At 36.8% G+C, this 21,099-nt stretch overlaps 1 protein-coding gene across 1 annotated transcript in view; it reads right to left on the reverse strand.

Moving 5' to 3' along the window:
* Positions 1 to 21,099, reverse strand: part of UBE2V2 (ubiquitin conjugating enzyme E2 V2) — a 28,774-nt gene that overhangs the window by 6,154 nt on the left and 1,521 nt on the right. Inside the window, exons 2-3 of the mRNA XM_075416185.1 lie at positions 4,193 to 4,338; positions 804 to 929 (exon numbers count right to left, since the gene is read on the reverse strand). Of these exons, the coding sequence (XP_075272300.1) occupies positions 804 to 929; positions 4,193 to 4,338 (272 nt within the window). The remainder of the gene's footprint in view (positions 1 to 803; positions 930 to 4,192; positions 4,339 to 21,099) is intronic.

A 21,099-nucleotide genomic window follows, 5' to 3' on the forward strand; every position in this document is an offset into this window, starting at 1 on the left:
TTCACTGAGCAATGGGGTATTTCAGAGTTATTCACAGGACAAAAGCACCTAGTGTATAATGGAGTAATAAACTTGCTTGAGCTGCTGCCATTGCTCATGTACGTGAATTCATCCCACCTTAAGTGTGGGATCAGTGAAAGTAGCTTATTACAAATGGATCTTTAAAATGAAAGTGATTAATATCTCTACCAAAAGACCTTGAGACTGAATCTCAGAATCACTCTGGATTTGAATAAACCCAGTACAAAGAACATAAAAGTTTAAATGCATCGGTTCATTACAGGGGAGCTACTGCGTCTAGAGTGAGATTCATCAGGAATAACCTCAATTTTTAATTAACGGAAACATCAGACAAAGTTTGGATACTGAAACAACCTTTACTGACTAAATAAATAACGGTCTTGAGCAATGTAGTACTCCTGTTATGATATGAATCTAATCCCCTTTCCTAAGAGTATTACATGGCAAATACCTACACATGGCTTAAACAGGGTTTTTTTTTGCTGTTCAAAACTAAAATCTTCAACTTCATTTACAAGAAACAACTGTTTCAATACTATAAATAATGCTTGTCTCATTGATAAGCCACTACGAACCACTAACATATTCTAAATATCTAAAGATCTGAATGTATGTAGGCAGTCAAAATTCTATTTAAAACAATACATTACATACATTACATTACATTGTAAAATTTAAACATGAAAGCTCTGTTCAACATACATATTCCTCACCTGGGTTTTTCTCAGAAATAATTTATAGTACATATTAACAACATAGTTGATCTTACCATTTCAACTTACCATTCCATTGGAATTATTTATTCCATTCATATTTATTTTAGTTACAAATCTAACTGTAGGAGGTGCTTCTGGATATTTAGGTCCACATTCTACTTTCAGACTGTATATTCTGTTTTCATAGTTTGTCTAGAAAGCAAAAAGACAGACTAATGCATCTTACTAAAAGCTGAATATTAAAAAAGGAAAAAAAAAAACAAAACCAAAGCAAAGGCAATAGGAATAATGATGGAGAAATACTAAATAATTATAAACCTGTTAATATTATGTACCAGTTGATGGTCCTGGAATACTGATTGATATTCCACTGGTTTGTTTTATTGATTACTTGATGAATATGTAGAAGTCATACTACTTATTGACTGTACCATGCTAAAGTTTTCACAGAACACAATCCTTTTTTTTAATTCACATGTACTCTTATCCCTCCTACCCACATACACTCCCAAAACACCCTCCTTAAAACACCCTCAGCACAGCAGGGGGATAAGGAAAGATCAACGACCTTTAGGAAAATGATCTCTCTCCTCCCCCCCCCCCCCCCCCCCCCAATACTTAACACTGAAAAAAAAAAATGGAAATTGGGAAAGGCAAAGATGTCAATAAGCCAACAGTTAAGACACAACCAAGAACAAGATGAAAATAATATTTGCAAAAAACAGATTCTAGAGCCAGATAACACTCCAGAAAATATGTATAGCTGAGTACTACTTGGCTTACTAAGAGGATTTCTAAACTTTGGACAGTAAAGTGATAGCTAGTTTGCAGAAGACATCACTCCAAAGTGGCCATGGAACACATCATTTTAAGTGCAAGTATATATTGTGAGAAAGTCCAACTAGAAATAAATACAGTTCCATCTTTTTTTCAATCTTGTCAAGTAGACCATGCATAATAAAGAGTATCAGTGGCTCTGCTGGTCACTGATGCACATGCCTCTACGCTCCACAAGGAAGACAAACTCAGTTTCTACACACCTGTCTTTCCATTGGCACAACAGATACAGCTAACATGAACCCAAAGCAGTAATATGACTCTGAACTTCCCAGAAGTACCATCTTTAAGATGTGTATCAGCCAGCCAACTCTCTCTAAAAGTAGAAGTATGACCCTGCAGTCAAGTAATCAAATGACAGTCCACTCTGTGGTCAATTAAAAGGCACAGTGGAAATCAGACTACTGAAGCACCCTAACTGCATCCTATAATCCTGAGAAGCCACAGAGACTGAGCAGCAACCAAGTCAGCAAGACAAAAGGCAAAGCAGGACATATTAGAAAAAAAATGCTTTCTATTATTCTTTCCCATTAAAAGCTAAATGCCAAATAAAACTAACCTTGTCCTGCTACAGGTAACATAGCTGCTACCACAGCAAGAAAACACAGTAGCAAACGTTCTCGTTACTCATTCAGATAAAACAATTTACTTCCCCAGAGATAGATGCTGTCAGTTGTATTGAAAATAGGCCAGAATGTATATGCACTTCTCACAACTCCAAAAAATCATAAGAATGGCACTCCTTCTCATTCCCTTACTCCTATCCAGGTGGCTTCTTCATTCTGATGTTTTTCAAGTCACTGTTTTATTGCATGGCAATCATCCCTGACCAGCTCCCAAAAAGCCTAAAAACCCAATTTTTTCAGGGTCAGAAAAATGTTTCCTTTAATAGAAAACAAGTCTTCTCCTCCCCCCTCCATGTTGGTTCACCCTTCAAATGAACCAAGGAGAAAAAAAAAAAAACAAAAAAAAAACCAAAACCCGATAAGCAATTGTAGCAGAGCTCTGTAGAAGCTACGTATGTGAAGAAATTAATGATGTGGACAGTACTAGCAACTTTCTCTGTGTTCTGCCTAGCTACACACTGTCTATGTAACTCAACCAATTCCAAAAACACCCATCTCCTGAAACCGGATATGCAATTCTTCGTAACAAGGTGCCACTACTGGCTTGGGAGCTGGTGGGTTTCACTGTCTACAGTCACCACATACTGCAAGTCATTCTGTCAGCAAGACTGCATGTCCCTGAAATGGCCCAAAATATTAGTTGCAGGTAATCTCTTACAAAGAAAATAAAATGACAGCAATATAAATTGACCAGAATTAAGAGTGCATCCCAGGTTGGTTTTTGTTTTATTTTTTAAAACATATGGGCTCCTACATAATAATCACTCCATTCAAAGATGTGTTAGGTTGAACCAGAAACCAGTCACAGGCAGTTCTGGAGGCTGTCTGGAGAGTCAGGGAGACACTACTTTAGTTAGCTCACATTTTAAAGTTCTTTTCAAGACCTGTAAGACTACAAACCTTCTTTAAAATGTATTCAAACACTGTGATGCCAAGAAGCTAGTATCCAAAGCATACCATCATTACATTTTAAATTGCTTCTCTCTCAAATGCATCCATATCTCAGGAGCTCACCACAGTTATACAGATGTTCATCACGGCCTGCTGCAAGTTGCAGCTAATTCTGACTTACAAAAGGAGCTTGAATGACACTGAATCTAACCTTGGAACTCTGTTACTATGGAAAACATTATCTTTACTGAGGCCAATTTCTGATCTAAGTTCTTGTCTTCAATAGTTCTTCCAATAAGCCCTGCAGCACTGAAGGACACACAAGATAGTGACCTCATGTTAGCATTGAAAGACACATGCTAACCTGGAGCTACTTGAAGCATTGCTCATTTAAAGTTCTCATTTACACAGTGATCTTTTGTATCACATTGTAACTGATGAGAAAGCATGCACAGAAGTCAAGTAAAGATGTGTCCATCCATATCTGATGAGGCTGATACTCAGACACTAGAGACGATTACTTCTCTTGCTCATTTTATCAGTCTAGACGACATTCCACAGAACTTACAAGGTCAGAATGATTCAAACTTTCTGTATATCTTTTATGTTATTAGAAGTACTTAAGAACTGCCTTGGTCTTTCGGCATGATTCAACTGAATTGCATAAACTGCTATGCTGAAAGACTATTTAATAAAACTTATAAAAGTTGAAAATGCATTGCCAGGTCACTACAGAATTGAAATTACTAGGCACATATGACGAACTGTGGAAAGACAATTACCCTGTTTGCTGCATTATCACTGTACACTTACATGCAGTAATGATGGAAATACAGACTGAGTATATTCCTAACTCAGTAATTAGTCTCAAATCACAACCGGCTTATAGTGACAGCTGCAGAAACAGGTACTAGGGGAGGTTAGACTGAAAACACTTACTAACATGCCAGGAAATAATGAATTCTAACATGAATATACAGTGCTTCTACAACTTCATATATTAAATTTTCACTAATTCCTTTACACAGTAACAAAGTAATCTTTTTTGCATTTTGTATTGCCTACAAACTTAATAAAAAGGTTTTAATTCATCACACTTACCCTCGGTGGCCCAATAATCATTCCTGTCCATCTGGTGAGTGTCATATCTTCATCATCTTCAAGGCCCCAGCTTACTGTACCATCACCTACTCCCTTCTGCCCTTCTTCAAGTTCTTCCAACAAGCGAAAATTACGAGGTACTTTAACTAGAGAAAAAGGAAAAATGCAATTAATGCTGCTCACATTGAAGAAAAGGTGAACAATTTCATTGCTTTTATATGTCATGCGCAAGCAATTTCTGAATATATTTTCCAAGCTAAACAAATATTTCCTGCATGAATTTATTTAGCACTCAAACGGTTTTGAATCAACTAATCACTTCACTGGAAGCCAGTTACTACCACGTGATAGCAACACAAACTATGAAAGAGAAAGTAAGAGGTCTCTTTAGTTTGAGGTGGCTTAATTCAGATTCTCTTCCCCAAGCACAGCACTATTTAGAGCCAGTACATTTCAAAATTAATTCAGTCTGTCCAGTTCTACTCAACTGTAATCCACATAAAATTGACAGGGCAAATTCCCTCCAAAAATAACTAAAGAATGCAACATTTAACAGAAATTATGTTATAAATGTAAACTGCAAGAGAAAGATTGAAACATTTTCACTTTATTTCATTTGATTTGAAAAAAAACCACAAAACACTAATATCTGAAAACAAATTAAAAATCAAGTCTTTTTTAATCTACTTTTATTCCCACTTAGAGAAAAAAAAGCACAGAAATACTGATTAAGTTGTTATAGAGAGATAACGACATATTCACAACAGAATATGAAGATGTAATGCCTCTAAAGAGAGCCAAGTAATATTAACTTACTGAACTATAACTACTGGATTTGGTTATTATACATGAAAACAGACAGATATTGATAGTTATTGAACAAGTGGATGTGTAATTGCTTTACATCATAGAAGCGAAATTGGTATTTCAGCACTTGTGTAGGGAACAAAGCTAATTAACATTTGTGCATGCAATCATGGTATGCTTTTATTTTTAAATCAAATATGCACAGTGGTGTAGTAGCAACACTACAATACAATAAAACTTCCATTTTCTTGTGGCTGATCATATTTTTTTTTTTTTTATAGCTACTTACAGCTGCAGTGTTTTCCAATATTTTTACTACAGAACCTTTCTTATACTGGAAGAATCCAGGTACTCTATAAAACTAAAACTCTAAGACTGCGTACACTCAAAGTTGTTAGCCAGGAATATATACTATGCAAGTTTGAAAAAGATGATCGTCAAAAAAAAAACTATTTTTCATATCAGTTCTTTAGGCACCAGGATTTCAGGTTTTACATTACCCTAGTCTGTATTCCAAGTGACCTCTATGCAAAAAAGTACGACCAACAGTATACGATTATTTATTCAATACATATGCATATGGACCAGTATAGATAAACATACCTTCAGCAATTATTCAAATAACTTACCTTGCATAACTATGATTTCTCTTAAACTGTGTTTAAAACCATTTAAAAAAAAAAACAAAACACACCAATACAGACTAGGGAGAGGCTCCTAAAACCTGCAGAAATTATTGTCTCCAAGTTCTCCAATTTCCCAGGAAAAAGTATTAAGAGTATGGTATCAGGACAGTGCAAGGAAATTATATCACTCATGTATGGCCTCACCTTCTTTCCTGCTTTGGTATTACCATTCATCCGAGCCCATAATGAGCTACTTCAGCTTGCTAACTGAGCAGAAAATTATACAATATTAGCTGGTCTCTTGACATCTTAACAAACCAGCCCAGCTCCCAGAGAGATCTGACAAGTACCAGCATGAAAGCGCAGCCAAGGCAGCAAACACTCAGATAACCTCCATGTAAAAATATGTTTTAAGGGAGTTAAACTACTCTGGAAGCGTATTTTCACAGATAAGAGTTCACATACAATTACATGAAAGTATTAGCACAGTACATCAAGGAGCAGATCACTTCCCAATACTTTAGCATAGATCCTTTTAAAAAGCTTCACTGAAATTCATTTGCCCATTTCCCTGGTCCCATCCTGACTTATAGGATTATGTTAATGTGATTAACATTAGACCTGTACATTTACACATCTAATTCAGACTAGGTGTAAGAACTGACAATTACACTTCTATCACGTTATATAGCACAAGGTTTTTGCGTTTGCTCCAGATTCATACCTGCTCGGGAATGGAGCCAGCCAGTAAAAGGTTAATGCTAATCTTTAAAAAAAAAAATTAAACCAGCAGGATAAACTTCTACTAAACTTCATGTTTTGCATCACGTAACTAAATAGCTTTTGATTGGTATGTGGATCTTCAAACAAACAAAAAAAAAAAAAAACCAAAACAAAACACAAAAATCACCCCCCCAAACCCCATCAAATCACTCTCTTGGACTGCTCCGACTACAAAACTTCCGATTTATAGTCTACCTCTTCAAAGAGCACGTCAAAGACAGTAGCAAACAGGCTTAAAGTTGACTTCTGATCACCTGCTATCATTTTTCAGTGCAGCTGGGATGACCCAACTGCTCATTGCCAGGAGAAGAGGTTCAATGCTTTCTCCCAAAACTCTGTTGTTCTTACGCTAACCACACTCCTCTATTAGCCAAAATGGCACACTAATTTAGCAAAAAGCTGGTTTTCCTTTAGGCAAAAAACAAAGCCAACCAGTTAATCAACTGAATTGACTCAGGAAGATCAATAAATGCCAGAGCTGACTGCTGTGTCTTTCAGTGCCTTCCTCTGCAAAACCATGGGTACGGGAATGAGGGAGATTTTTGTAGGAAAAAGCCATTGGACTGGCTTATTTGCATCATAAAATTGTACTCAACACATTAAACTGTTGGAGATTACAGTTACTAGAAAATAACAACCCCTTACAACTGTGTTCATCACATTTTTTCCGCTAAGCTGTCTGTGCTCACTAGTTCCCCTAACTGCCCAAGAGGAGCAGTGAAGGACTTGGGAAACCTCCAGAACATCTCCAGTAAATAACTTAGATCTGCTTTCAAAAGAGACAAAAACATGCGACTGCAAGTGCCAGGCTCCCCACACTAACATTCCTATCAGTGAAGGAACTAGGTAGCAAAACACTGCTCTGAAGTTAAAAATAAGAGTCAAAACACCTAGTGTTTAAAAAAAAAAAACACCAAACACAAAACAAAACAAACCAAACCAACAAAAACCCCACACCACCGTACTGAGATTCCAACCCATTAAAAAACTCTCAGAAAAAAAAAATGTTAGCTGTCAACTAAAACTAGACTAAAGAGACATTCAAACAGGTTCCCTTTCAGAAAGTTACATAGTCCTACAACATTTGGGTTGGGGTCACCAGAAATTATTGCATAAATTAAGATAAAACCACTATATCGTAAGAGCACTTCTATATTTAAGATACTTAGTTCACTTCCACAAACACATTCTATTCCTTTATTTATGAGTTCATAGGAAATGCACAAGATCTTTCTTTTTATGCAATTCTATATTTAAGATTTGGACAACAACCTCTCCCACCCTACTTCCAAAGGGATGCCCTGATTTGTCAACTGACATCAGAGGGGCAGATCAACAAGTTGTGCACATCTTAATTATGAATGTCTACCAGAGCTTTTTGCATTAAAGGATTATCAGGTCACTACTTCCTAGCTTGCAAAAAGAAAACCCAAACAAACAAAAAACCCAACCAAAAAACAACTAAACTGCTGCTATGTTCCTGGCATATGTGATTTATGTTTTATCCTCAATACTTCAAACTTCAGTTGAAGGCACTGCTGAATGTTTTATTAGATAATTGTTGTTGATAGATTTCTGACAAGTAACACGGAATATTTTAAAAATCAACACAGAGGATAAAAAAAAACCTTACCTTTATAATTACAGTCTTAGAAATCACCAGCAAAACAAACTGGAATGAAATGCTAACATGATCCTGAGCATCCATCCGTGCACCCTATTGCACTCTACATGTTTGCTCCGGTCATGCTATAACCTTTATATAATGCAAGCCTACCTAGCTTGAAGAACAGAATACAAGATTGCACATTCTTTACAGTAAAAGAACAGCAAGAACTTCTATCTAACAGATCAGGTAATGATAGCCTGGATCTTTTGGAAATTAAGGTTGCTCCTAACATAAAGTAAAAAATCCTTATGCTTCCCACTATTTCACGTATTCCAGAGGGCACAATCTAACTTTTATGTTAAAGGTCCATACACAACTCACAGTTTTGGCTCTAATCCAGACAATACGATTCATCAAATATTTGCTAAAAACTTTAAAATATTCCTTGAAGGCATCTGAATATGAATCAGTATTTCATTTACAGAAGAATCTGGACAAAGAAACAACATCCTTCTGTTCTGGCGCGCAGCTTATCAGCAATGGGAAATTACAGAAACCACCCCCATTCTTCAGCTGACTATCAGACCCCAGATGTACCTTCTAGAACACCTGAAAAGAGAAATGCCTCTAGCCTGTCATCACCACGGGCCTGCCAAGTATTGTTCTCCCTAATTCCACTTGCTGATAGGACCACTAACTTCAGGCAACTGCAAACAAGTTGTTTTTACAACTTGTAATAGGCATCCCTCAGCTAAGATCTCTCGCTTCCAAGTGAAGGGGAGGGATTAAAGCAGTCATGCAGATTTTATCACTGGCAGAGCTGCAGGAGTGGTAAACTCCACTCGGTAGGCTGTGATTAACGGCTAGGTACAGCACTGCACCCAGCACAGCTGTTTGCAACGATGGACTAAGGCTCTCTATGTGAAAGTACAGTTGGGTTCATCAAGATTAAAACAAATAATAATAAAATAAATAAAATTACACCCGCCCTTTTTTCTTTATCTGCAAAGCTTACCTCACTATGGATTTTACTGAAAAATACCTCCTGACCCCCCAAAATCATACACAGGAACAGTCAAATGGTATTTACCAAATTTTCACAAAGAGTTGAAGTAAATATATTTCACTTAAAAAAACCCCACAAACAAAAACCAACAAAAAACACCCCAACGCCCACTGATGCTTACATCTACCAATAGTTTTTAATGTAGGCCTTTAATCATGAAATCATGAATCAGGAACTGGTATCTATTAGAAATCTTTGAAATTAACAATGCATTTAATACCTTGGAACAATGAGAAGAATAAAAGCAGAATCAGTAGAGACTTAAATTATGCAGGAGGGTCTACTTTCACACCTACGGAGCTGCTTCAGACATCACATTCTAAACCACCAAACTAACAGAAGCAAGTAGTACACTATGCTACAGGACAAGTTAGAAAAGAAGTTACAGCTATGCTTTTATCCAGAATCTGCATAATCTGAAAAAACATCAGGGGAAAACAAAAAAAAAAGGAAGCTTCGGTATCCTTTAGTAGGATCAACAATTTTCACTGGAGCAATAAAGGGGAATTGGCTGGATGGACCTGCTCTCACTAGTATGCCAAGACACAGTTCCATGGTTTGTAATGCCAGATCACCCGGTAGTCCAGAGAGTCAATCAGCATCAAGACTGAACCCACACTTGCACTTATGCCACATTTCACAGAGCACACTGGCTACACTAAACCACATTTTTTAACAGTTCACATGGACACACTCACCCAAATGCAGCTGGGAGTCCAAGCTTCCCGCACATCAAATGATTCCCTGCCATGTAACAGACAAGAGCGGGATAATCTACACTCTACTCTTCTCCCTGCCGCTTATAAAAGGGAGCCATACCCCAAATTTTTCACGGAATGGCTCAAAGACTGAAATGTGAGGTTTTCTGTTGTCTCCAAATCTACTTTTTATAATAATTGCCTATTACAATATCCATACCAACATTCAGTTTCTCTTAAAATCTTCCTTAGCTCTTGGCTTCGGTCATTCCTGAAAGTTACATCCATACCAGGAGCCTTTTAGCACAGTAATACCAGCACACCCCATACTGCCAGCGCACTCCCCAACATAGCTATAAAAACAAATCTTAATATGGACCCAAGAACAAATTATACCAATAAATTATACATTAACACAGCTAGGATACTGTCAAGGATGCCATTCTTCCTGATTGAGAAAGCTATGTCAGGAAAAGTCTGCAGTACAATTTTGAATGTACGAGTTATCTTTTGCCCACTGACTTCCAGCTAACAGAAACTGAAAAAACATGTATATCTTGGTAACAAAAAGAAAAACTCTCAAATCTCATTTAACGGCTTCAGACTGGCAGAAAAATAAGTATTTTTTAATAACAGGGAAGGGGTGAGGGATGTCAGCCTTGCAAATTCTAAGCCATAATGTAATTTCTCCTGGGGCAGGTAGGGGAGGAAATAAAAGATTCCAAAGAGAAACACACAGAAAATAACAGGTTCCTTTCAGCCTGAACAATTCAGAAGTCATCTTGCTCTGGAGAAAATCAAGCAAGAAACTGAAATACTGTACTAACAACAACAACACACCCACAAAAAGAACATAAAACAACTAAAGCTTTAAATAGGCCCCAAAATGGGTGATACACCAAAAAGCTAGGAAAGAGGGCTAGGGCATGTGAAATGCTAACATATTCTAATCTGGCTACAAAAAAATATCCCTGTGGAATAGTTTTTTTCAGAGAAGAGTGTCTTCCAAAAATTTTATTTCTTTAAAAACATGACCTATATTTTTATTTGCCAGTTACCCTGCTCACATCACATATTATTTTGCTTAGTAAAATATTCTCTGAATACACACACACAAAAAAATGGCTGACTTCCTGTCAGGAACCTAGTATCAAGAAGTATTACCAGGTTTACTGTAATTACATTGTAATTATCCAAGGTTGATCACAGTAACCTGGCTCCAAAACCCAAAAGTATTAGTAGTAACTTGCTTATTAAGGGAGTTGGACATGGGAGTTTTGTCTACAAAAGAACTCCAACGCTACCCCTAATAGTAGAATACAGCAATTCTGTAGTGAACTTTGTTTTAAATCAAGAATGCTGCTACACACACAGTAAAAGCTCTGTTCTCAATAATCAAGAAAAGTACATGACTCTTGTTCAAGGCAAATACACATTTTCAGTGAAAAGCAATACATTTTTTCCCAGTAACAACAAAAGCATCTGGTTACTGCTGTGGAACCCAATCTGTGAATCCAGCCAACCACGTGCTACCGAATGAACAGTGAGCCTGCACTGAGAAAACTGTACCTTCATTAAATGGGTTTGATACATCTCAATATTTCTATTAATTGAAACTTCTGCTTTCATAGACTTTTGGGTACATCCCACTTCTTTGAACTGCTTTCCAACCAAGTTTCAATATGTTTCAGTAAAATTCAAATTTGTACTTCTGTGTATGAGCAGTAGTCATAAAGCTACACTTACTATACACTATTTTTCTCTACTTTCCTTCAGCAAGTATGCCCCAAAGCGACGAAATTCGGGCAACAGAATATTCTGCATTAATAGTTTTAAGTTTAAATTGGGAAAGTACTATGTTATCTTAAATGGTGAAATGAAGGTATTTAGCAGCAATATGTGTCCCGTACACATTGATCAGGGTGGTGAATAAGGTACTAAGCAATTCTAGCATGTATGGATGAAACACCCATGTAATGCGAGCATAACATTCCAGTCATCACTAAATCTGTCACATAAAAACAAATAGATGCATTTCTATCAACAATAACAGAACACAGAAAGACTATTCAAGCCACTCAGCACAGACAGTTGACACAGGGAGACAACAGATAACAGAGATCCAGTAAGCACTTTGCATCTTCAAAATTAATCACAGGCAACCTCTCAAACAACAATGATTCCGAACGCTTTCTTCTCCATTTTGCTAGTGTCAAAAGTATGCATCGTGTCAGGTTAATTGAATCGCATCTTGTCATCACTGTCCACAGATGACAAAGCTGTACGCAACAGTTTAGCTCTGCAGTCACAAAAAAATAACTAAGCATTCCCATGGAAAATTTTTAGGCATAGAAGTTCAAGAAGAAAAACAAATCTGACATAAGCAGGTAAAAATCCATTTCCATGTAAAATGGAATTACTCATCCCAAAAGAAACAAACAAAACGAGACAACTAACCATAGGAATCACTAAGAAAAGAGATGAGCAGCAAGTAAGTGTGCACAGCTGAAGTAAATACATGTACATCAATGGACACATATAAAGCAAACGGCCATTTATTTGATGCATTCAATATTTATAATAATTTAGAGCCAGTTTTGCTACAATCCTAAACATTAGAAAACTGCCATCTCGCAAGAATTAAACAAATCGCCTGTACTCAACAGAGCTGGTAAGAACTGAATAGGCTATTCCACTTCTTTGCAGGACTAAAATTATATATATGTATATAAAACATGATATATTTGACTGTTTAGGAGATCCATAACTGGTTAACTTCTTTTGCCCTTCACAATACTTAAAGCTAAAAAAAAAAAAAAAACCAACTTGAAAGCATGCAGGTTGCAAGACTTTAAGGAGGAGGTGCAATTCTATGAACTACACTGAATTTAAAGTACTCATTTCATCAGGTTTTGCTTTTGGGTTTTTTCTTAAGAAGATATGTCACTTGCCAAGGAACATTTCCAAGCAGGAGCCAAGAAACAGTCACAGCAGTGTGAAAGTTATAAACCTTCATGTTAAAACCTACCTTTTGGTTAAAGATAACTGAAGTAATACTCCTTTTCAGAATTATATTGGAGATTATTTCTCTTTATTTCACTTAAGATACCAACAAATGTTAAGATTTCAGTTAACAGACACAGTTCAAAACTAAAGTTCGGTTGCATGAAAACAACTTCCACAGAGATTTCCTTTATGTTTGAGTCTAGCCACAGCCATAAACATTCTTTATATAGCTTATACTAAGAAGGCAGCTCATGAGAAACCATGTTAATACAGCAGACGCCTCAGTCATTCATTGCAACACAGCATGCACATTTTGGCTTAGGGGAAAAGGTCTGGAGGGGTGTAGTGGCATTTGTATCTTTAGGATAGGGCACAAACACTAGTGTTTAAAAAATACCTAGTAATTTCACTGAAGACAGAACATAGATTTACAGAAGCAGATTTTTCCCCTTACTTTCAATTTCACTATGCACACTGGTAACATTAAGACACTGTCAGTTACCTACTAACAACAACAATCAAAAAAGACAAATCATAAACGGAATGGTATTTGCATGTTGACCTGTTTATTCAGTAGTAGTTCTAGCTGCACTGAGTCAAAATTTGCATTTAATACAACTTACTCTCCTGCATCTCATACTTCGGGTTCAGTTGCCAAATACAGTACAACAGGTCTTCAAAGGAAAACAGAACTTACTTTATACTTGCAGTTTTGGGGGTAGGCAGACTACTAAGAAAGGAAAGGCCATAAGCAGAAGTATAGTCGACTGCCTGTCAGCTCCCACTTTCAAGGCTGAGCCCACCTCAGAAGCGGTAGTATTGGTGGAATACAATTCTCTGATTTACCCTTCACATACATCTTACCAACTGCACTCACAAAATAGAGAACGCACTATATAGTGACGGACAGCCTCTCAAGGAAGGAGAGGTGGTAATACCTTGCAAGACCTCAGCTTACATTTAATAAGAAAAAAAAGAGTGTTTAAACACCAGAAAATCATAATAAAGCTTTCAATATATGATCAATATTAAAGGTTTATTTAGTGGGAAGGGAATTAGCAGTTCGGATGTCATAAACATGTATCTGATTTACAAACACACATTAAAGTGGCTTAAACCACAAATCTTGATGCTGGAGTAACATCTCAGCATCTCAAAACTGCAAAAGCGACGCTGGTTTATTCAACGTGTTTCAGCTGCTGTTGGTTTCACAGTAAGAGTGACAAGACCTTAAACTCGTCTTCTCCAGCAGAGTGAGCATTCCAAATATATAACTTCATAGGAAAAACTCTGTGCAATTTTAAGTTCTATTAATTATGTTTTTAAATGTGAGAAATTACTAGTAGAACAAACAGCTCCATTATCAAGGCATCTTCACCTAAGAAGTCCTCCCCTTTCTCTCATCCTGCCTCCTAGGTAACCAGAAGGAGGTGAGCCAACTGCTCCTATTAATTCTGAGTTCTACCAATTCTGTTCTGTAATACATTGGATTATTTACTGAAGGCAGACTTGTGGACAGGACTGTTCCTGTGATGGTCAACATCCTCCAGGAAAATATTATATCTGTTCAGTTCTTATTCACTTCTAACCATGCTCACGGCCACTCTCTCTGCTCCTTCCCTGCTCCTGTCACCCCCTTCCCCTTACTCACCCTTGTCGGAAGAGTAACAGACTGGCTGTCATTAACCACCTAATTTATCAGAGCTGCTCCACCCTCTGATCAGCATCCATAGAGAAGTCATTTCTCACAAATCCCAGCAAGTTTTTTCCATTCTGCACCACCTCTCCTTACCAATGTTCACGCCTCACTGAAAAACTCCATTTCCCATCCCCTGCAGTTTAACTTCCAAACGCCTTCTTCAGTCTCCTGATTTTTTATGTAGCAACAGTACGCTAAATGTCCTAAAGTTGTACAAGATACAACAGTAAAAAAGCATAAGACCCATCATATGTATGTCAGTGAGCAGAAGCACACAGAGTAAGTCAGTAAGACTCTGCACACACAGAGCACAGTCCAGATGTGATAAAAACTCCAACTGGACTCAATTTTTTTAGCAAGGATGCAACAACAGCTACAGTTTGTTTCAGTCTATCTTTGTATTTTCATGCAAATACGATCACCTCGAGTACAACTGCTGGCATGGAATTACTAATGGTGCTCATATAAATTGTGCTAATGAAGAAGCTTGCTCCATTACAGATATATATGTTCTTAGACTACAAAACAGTGAAGGTATAAGCAAGCTCTTACTGAAAAAAAAAAAAATACAAAAGCCTCAAAGAGCTCTCACACAAGTTTTAACTAATTAAAATACCTCATTCAAAAAAAAAAAATCAAAAAATAGTTATCACATCAGTAGAAAATAATAGTATAAAAACCACTAGATTGCAGTCCCCCCAAAAAATTAGTGTAAATTGCTTAAAACTAATTTTACAAATTTGCACCAATATTAATGGCATAAATTTGTCATCTGTATTATATCTAAGCCAAGTTTCCTGTTACAAATAAGACCGTTGCAAACTCATTTAGACCTGCCAGACACTGCATGTCCAGTTGTGCCTACCCATAAGAAAAACCATACAGGAATTAAACAGTTAAGCCACTAAATAGCTCATCGATTGACATCCAAGCTGTTTTGGTGAAGGGTGACTGGGGTTTAAAAGTTAACTCTTTATAAGCAACCACTGAATGAAACACAGATGAGATATTAAATGGTTCAACTATCGTCCCGCATGTTTTAGTATATGAAGTGATAGATTATGAAAAATGACACACTGTGATGCTTACCAAATTCAGAATTTTATTACTATTTCGGTTTTGTACAAAACAACGTAAGGCAGGAAGCCAGTAAAGAGGGGTTAGAAAGGACACCCGTCACTTTAAAAACTACCAGCAATATTAATTCTGTTTTAATAGACTAAGGAATCAAGATATTATCAGACAACTAAATATTTCCAATTTCTCTCCTCAAAAGCCAAAAAACACCCTTGTTTAGCACAAACTAACCTCACTATTAAAAACAAAGCTATATAAAGGCATGGAAGGCCAAAGGAAAGCTATAATGGCAACAGGCTCAATTTCTGAAAGTTTCATTTTTAAACCTGAGATTGTGTTGGTAAAGAGAAAAAAGGATTTCAAACACATACTTTTTAAGCTGTCTTTTACAGTATGACGACACAAAAAATTTGGTTTCAGATAGAGGGACAGGAAAAGTGGGAGACTAGAGGAACCCAGCAAAGGCCAACATCTCGTCACAGACGGCTTTCACAGGGTCTGCTTTAATAGTAAGAATAAAATGTGCGACCCAGATAAGAAGAGTAGTATCAAGGATTTAGTTTAGCAAAGCTGTAAAGCTCTCTAAAATGGGTTACAAGTCATTGATTAGCAAACAGTTGTTCTCAGACTTGCTGGACGGTCCTTTCCAACATGACTAAGCACTCACCCACAGTCCAAAACATAAAGATCCTTCATCAATGTAAAACAAATAATGTGATCCATCGTTATTCTTTCAGTTACACACATAAGCATACATTTCTGGATATAATCAGCAAACGTACCAATCACCACACATTTAGTAATGAGAACTGCCATTAAATTTTTTTCCTTCATTATTTTTCTGACAGACATATTTCAGCCTATTTTCTATATGATGTGTCTCAAAAGTTCAAACTGTTTAATATTTACATGATCATATATTCCACTTCAGTGAGAAGAAAGCAAGCTTCCTTGAATAAGTTCTACGTTATATGAATAAAACTGGACACTTTACTAAGACTACATTGGTATCCTGCATAAAGGACACTATTTTTACATGTATTGGGAAAAACGTTTTTTATTTATTCAAGGAAATTTCAAATGCACTTAACTATCCAGTTATGAATAGTCACAAATGCAATGAAAGGAGGTGATTGTTTTTTCTTTGTGCAATTTAAAGTCATCTAATGCAACAATTTTTTTAAAAAGGAGATACTGAGTCTATCTAGATGTTAGACGTAATTTTTCTGACCGTTTTCTTTTCAATCTAGTTGAAGCTTCTCATCCTTCTGAAATAAAGGACTAATTTGGAGCTCTAAAGTTCTAAGTGTTGAAGGTTCCATTTGTTCCAAAATGCTAACTAGAGATGGTTTAGAGTCATGTACTTAAAGCACCACACATTTTTGAAAAGGCTGTAAAACAGAAGCTCATGTTATTCAGAACCAGTCTGACAGCTTCACAGTCATAAGTTTTTGCACTGGTGTACTGATTTTATTCAAAATATTGTTTGAATTGTATCTCATTAGTGTCTTCCAAATGACAAATACAAAGAAAAACACTCTTTTGGCCAGGACGTCATACAGCAAAACCCTTCTGAGTGGAGCTTAAAGCAAGACTATTTCGAATGCTTCCCCAATAGCACCTTCTTGTCTTTCCACAATCCGCACCGAGGCTCCCACAGGCTGGCTGAGACAGCAAGGCAACAAAATCTAAGTGACATGAGTAGCTGACGCTGATCTAATACTTCACATAAATTTTGGTCAGGATGAAGTACAAGCTATAATCTAAGAAAACAACATAAAATAGTATGGAGAGAGAAGAGGAAGGGTCTGTCAACAAAATGAGGCTGAACAGTTTCACAGCATGTACTTAACGCTGCCTTTGGAAAAATCTTCCATAAGACAAAACACAAACAAACATGTATGTAATTCAACTCCACCATCTACTCATAAGACTTGGAAATCTAATTCTCACACATGAGAAACCTTCCCATCCGTGCTTAGATTTATAGTACGGACCATCTGCCTCCAATTGCTGAAAGGCATATCTTCCTGAAACTCTCTGTGTTGTATCTGCATCCAGGTTAAAATTTTCCAGGATTGTACAGAACAGTTTAAATAATGGGCTTTAATATTTTGCCTGATAACATCTCTGCATTTCAAACAAATTCATAAACAAATAAAAGACTACAAAGCAGGTCACTTTTTTAGCTCAGAAGTAAGGTGTTTAGCCTGTGAGCATACACTTAAACAGCTATTGTGGCAGAAGGACTTATGTTGGGGCTTGTATTTAAAGACAGAGCTGTAAAATACCAGCAACAAAGACAAGGAAAATGGTATGTGCAAAGCTCCAAGAAGAAATAGAGTATCTTGCCTATATATGCCACAAAGTTGGAAAGAACTGATGGTCTATATATAGTTTAATAGTCATCTGTAAGCTAGATTGTTCTCAACCCAGCTGAAATACATCTAAATTATTTGTGGCTTGCCAAGATGTTTTTAAGCAGGCAGAACAATCACAGTTGCAATTCCTTGTGCATAGGACAGGATGGAAAAACGCCCCACACAGAGTGCTTGCTGCCTCGCAAAATACAGTATTTTACTTCTTTTGTTTTGTCTGATTACTTGCAGCTTCAGGAAGTGCGTGCTTACAGAGCTAACATTATAAACACACAGAGCAAACTTCGAGGACTGCAAAAGTCTACACAGCTTTTAAACTGACTGCTTGGACAGGTTCTGGATAAGTGGCCAATGTGATAGAGGCATAATAGAGAAAAGGGGAGTAATACATCCTTGAAGGTAAAACATACTAGATAAACAATAGATAATTATTTCCTCCACAAGCAAAAATGAGGCAGGAAACAGGCATACAACAGGTCAAAGGAAAAGTGAAGCCTACCTGTGCAGTGTTTAACACACAAGTTTTGTAGATGCAAACCTTAAATTATACCATCACCTAGATGGAAAAAACAGTCTCTAAAACATTACTTCTACATCCCATTAATGAATAAATTGCTTCATTACGCCTCTGAATGGCTCTTAATATCTAGGAGTCTCCACACAAGGTATGGTGATCCATCAATCTCTATCTAACTAAGCACAGAACAGACAGACATCAGCTTGATTTGGAATGGAGAGAAGTTGCAAAGAATTTAAGCAAAAGTATTACAAAATCCTATCCCACATTATGGAATCTTTTTCAATGGAGGGTTTTAGGGAAAAAAAAAGCTTTAAAAACAAAACAAAAACAACAACAAAAACCAGGAAAGATACAGTCAGTACTTGCTTCACAGCTCAGGGAGTTAGACTGCATGCACTCAAGACCAATTCCAGACCCTCATTTTTAATATCAGTTTTCTCACAGTTGCAGTCATGCACACTTAGAACTGCTTTCACCACCACTAAATGTTTGCAAACAGAAGTAAAAAACAAAGTTAAGAAAACAAGGCACTGACATTGAGCATTGTGCCATTTCTATTCATAGAATCAATCGCATGCAAATTCAAAGGGAAAGATATTTTTGCATGGGCAACGTAAGTCACACAAAGAAGCCAATTCATCCTTAAAGATTAGAACATCTGGAAATGAGAAGTACGGATTTTACAGAAAAAATACTTGTTTTGGATCTAGCTGTGCTCCTTCAAAGATGTTAAACCCACTATCAAAAAAGGTTGTTCGTGACTACATACTAGAAGTACATCAGTAATCTCACATACAATTGCTGACTAGAAGGGTCAATTTTTTCCCGAGTGCACAGTATCAGCAAAGGAAGGGGAATTTTCATTAACTTAGCCCTGTTCACCCTCCCCCAAGCTACTGAAGCCCTCAGTTGAAGAGGAAGGAGACAAAAGCTTTAGCACCCCATAGTTAGAGCACAGCACTAGACACCATTGCCTCAACTCTCATCTTTTCACGCAGAAGTTCTAACCACTTAGAGACATGAACACTGCTTTTAGGAAGCATTCACATTTTAGATAGATACATCTATATCCTATACACATAAGGTAAAACCAAAATTACGGCAATGCAGAAATGAACTCCCAAATTAACTCCTTTTAATTATATTACCGATCCGTTTCTTTTTCTCAAGTTACACAAGAGATTTTAAATGGCATGCAGTGGTAAATTATTTCTTTTAACCTGAAACTGTTTTTAATTACATCTTCTGCTCTGTATTTTCAAAGAGATTAATAGAATGAATCTCCAGCTAACCAACGAAATTGGCTGATCATATCAACAACAGCTGTTCTCTTCTTTAAAAAAACTGACTTGCTTTTCCCAAGACCTCCAGCAGTACCCTCACAAACAACCTAGGTCCAGCTTCAAGCAGAAAGAGTTGCAATATCAGAAGATCAATTAAACTGCAGCTTACAAATGTCCATTTCTAGGACATGCAATAACTACATGCAAAATCAGTCAACACAGGTGATTTCAGAAAGCAGAGAAGACAGCTATTCAACAATATATCGCTGACATACAGAGTTTCTTTAGCACATATGAAAGAGCAGCTGTTTTCAAACTAAATCATCTGTTGTTAAAGGCATGTCATTTTTTACATGATTGTTCAAAGAACTAGCAAGCCCAGGGAAGGAATTTCTGGGACAAAACTAAGATAGTTGACCTTAGTAACAGTTTTGCTGTTGACCTCCTTGGTGCTAGAATTTCATTCCTGGACTTCATGCAACCAAAACATTCATTTCTTTCTGAAATAAATAAGGATTAAGTTGAACGTTATAGCAAGAGAAGCTTAAATTCACAGAACTAGGTAGAGTTAAATCTTACATCTACAGCAAATCATTCCCTTCCCTCTTCCACAAACAAATACAACACAGCCACCTAGCAAGAGCAGTTCTCCTGGGTGAAGTCTTAAAAATCTAAATTTCTGTGTACTATGTGGAAAGAACAAAGCAAACACTCACCCCACCCCCCAATCTATGCATATACCAATAAAAAGCCAATGGTATTTTCTCCACAGGAATAAAGTGTTTTGCTTTAGAAGCCTTGACTAATTTTCCCAGCAGTTCTGTTGATGATTCTATCTGCTTGCTTCATTTCACTAAAAATTATTTCATTTCTTGAACAATGCATACATGCAGTACTAGCACTTCACATTGTTTGGAGAAGATACACGTATAGTTTTCTACAGCTCTGACCTTTTTTTGAACTGTAGGTGCAGCTATATTTCTGAGACAAAACCATCCACACTGAGTAAGCGTATCTAGGAGTTTTTAAAATATCACATGTAAGACTCCGAGGAGCATTTATAGCAGTAAAACTAAGGAAGTTTAGTCAAAAGATACATCTTCTTATAGAGTCGAGCTATGTAGGAAGAAAATAGCTTTTTTTACTATACAAATTTTTAGTAACTGTTATTCTACACTAGCCAGACTGAATGGACTTGTGATGTCAAACACCAGTAGTCAATACAGATGACCTAAACCACGTTTACTTCCTCTGCACTTCAGCAAATCCCAGGCCTGAGCTCCAGCACAAGCTGAAGTCTTTGGGGGTTGGTACATAATAAAACTAATAATAAAATCCTTTTAAACTTAAGACAC

This window comes from Opisthocomus hoazin, chromosome 3, assembly GCF_030867145.1.
Source record: "Opisthocomus hoazin isolate bOpiHoa1 chromosome 3, bOpiHoa1.hap1, whole genome shotgun sequence".
Taxonomy (NCBI): Eukaryota; Metazoa; Chordata; class Aves; order Opisthocomiformes; family Opisthocomidae; genus Opisthocomus; species Opisthocomus hoazin.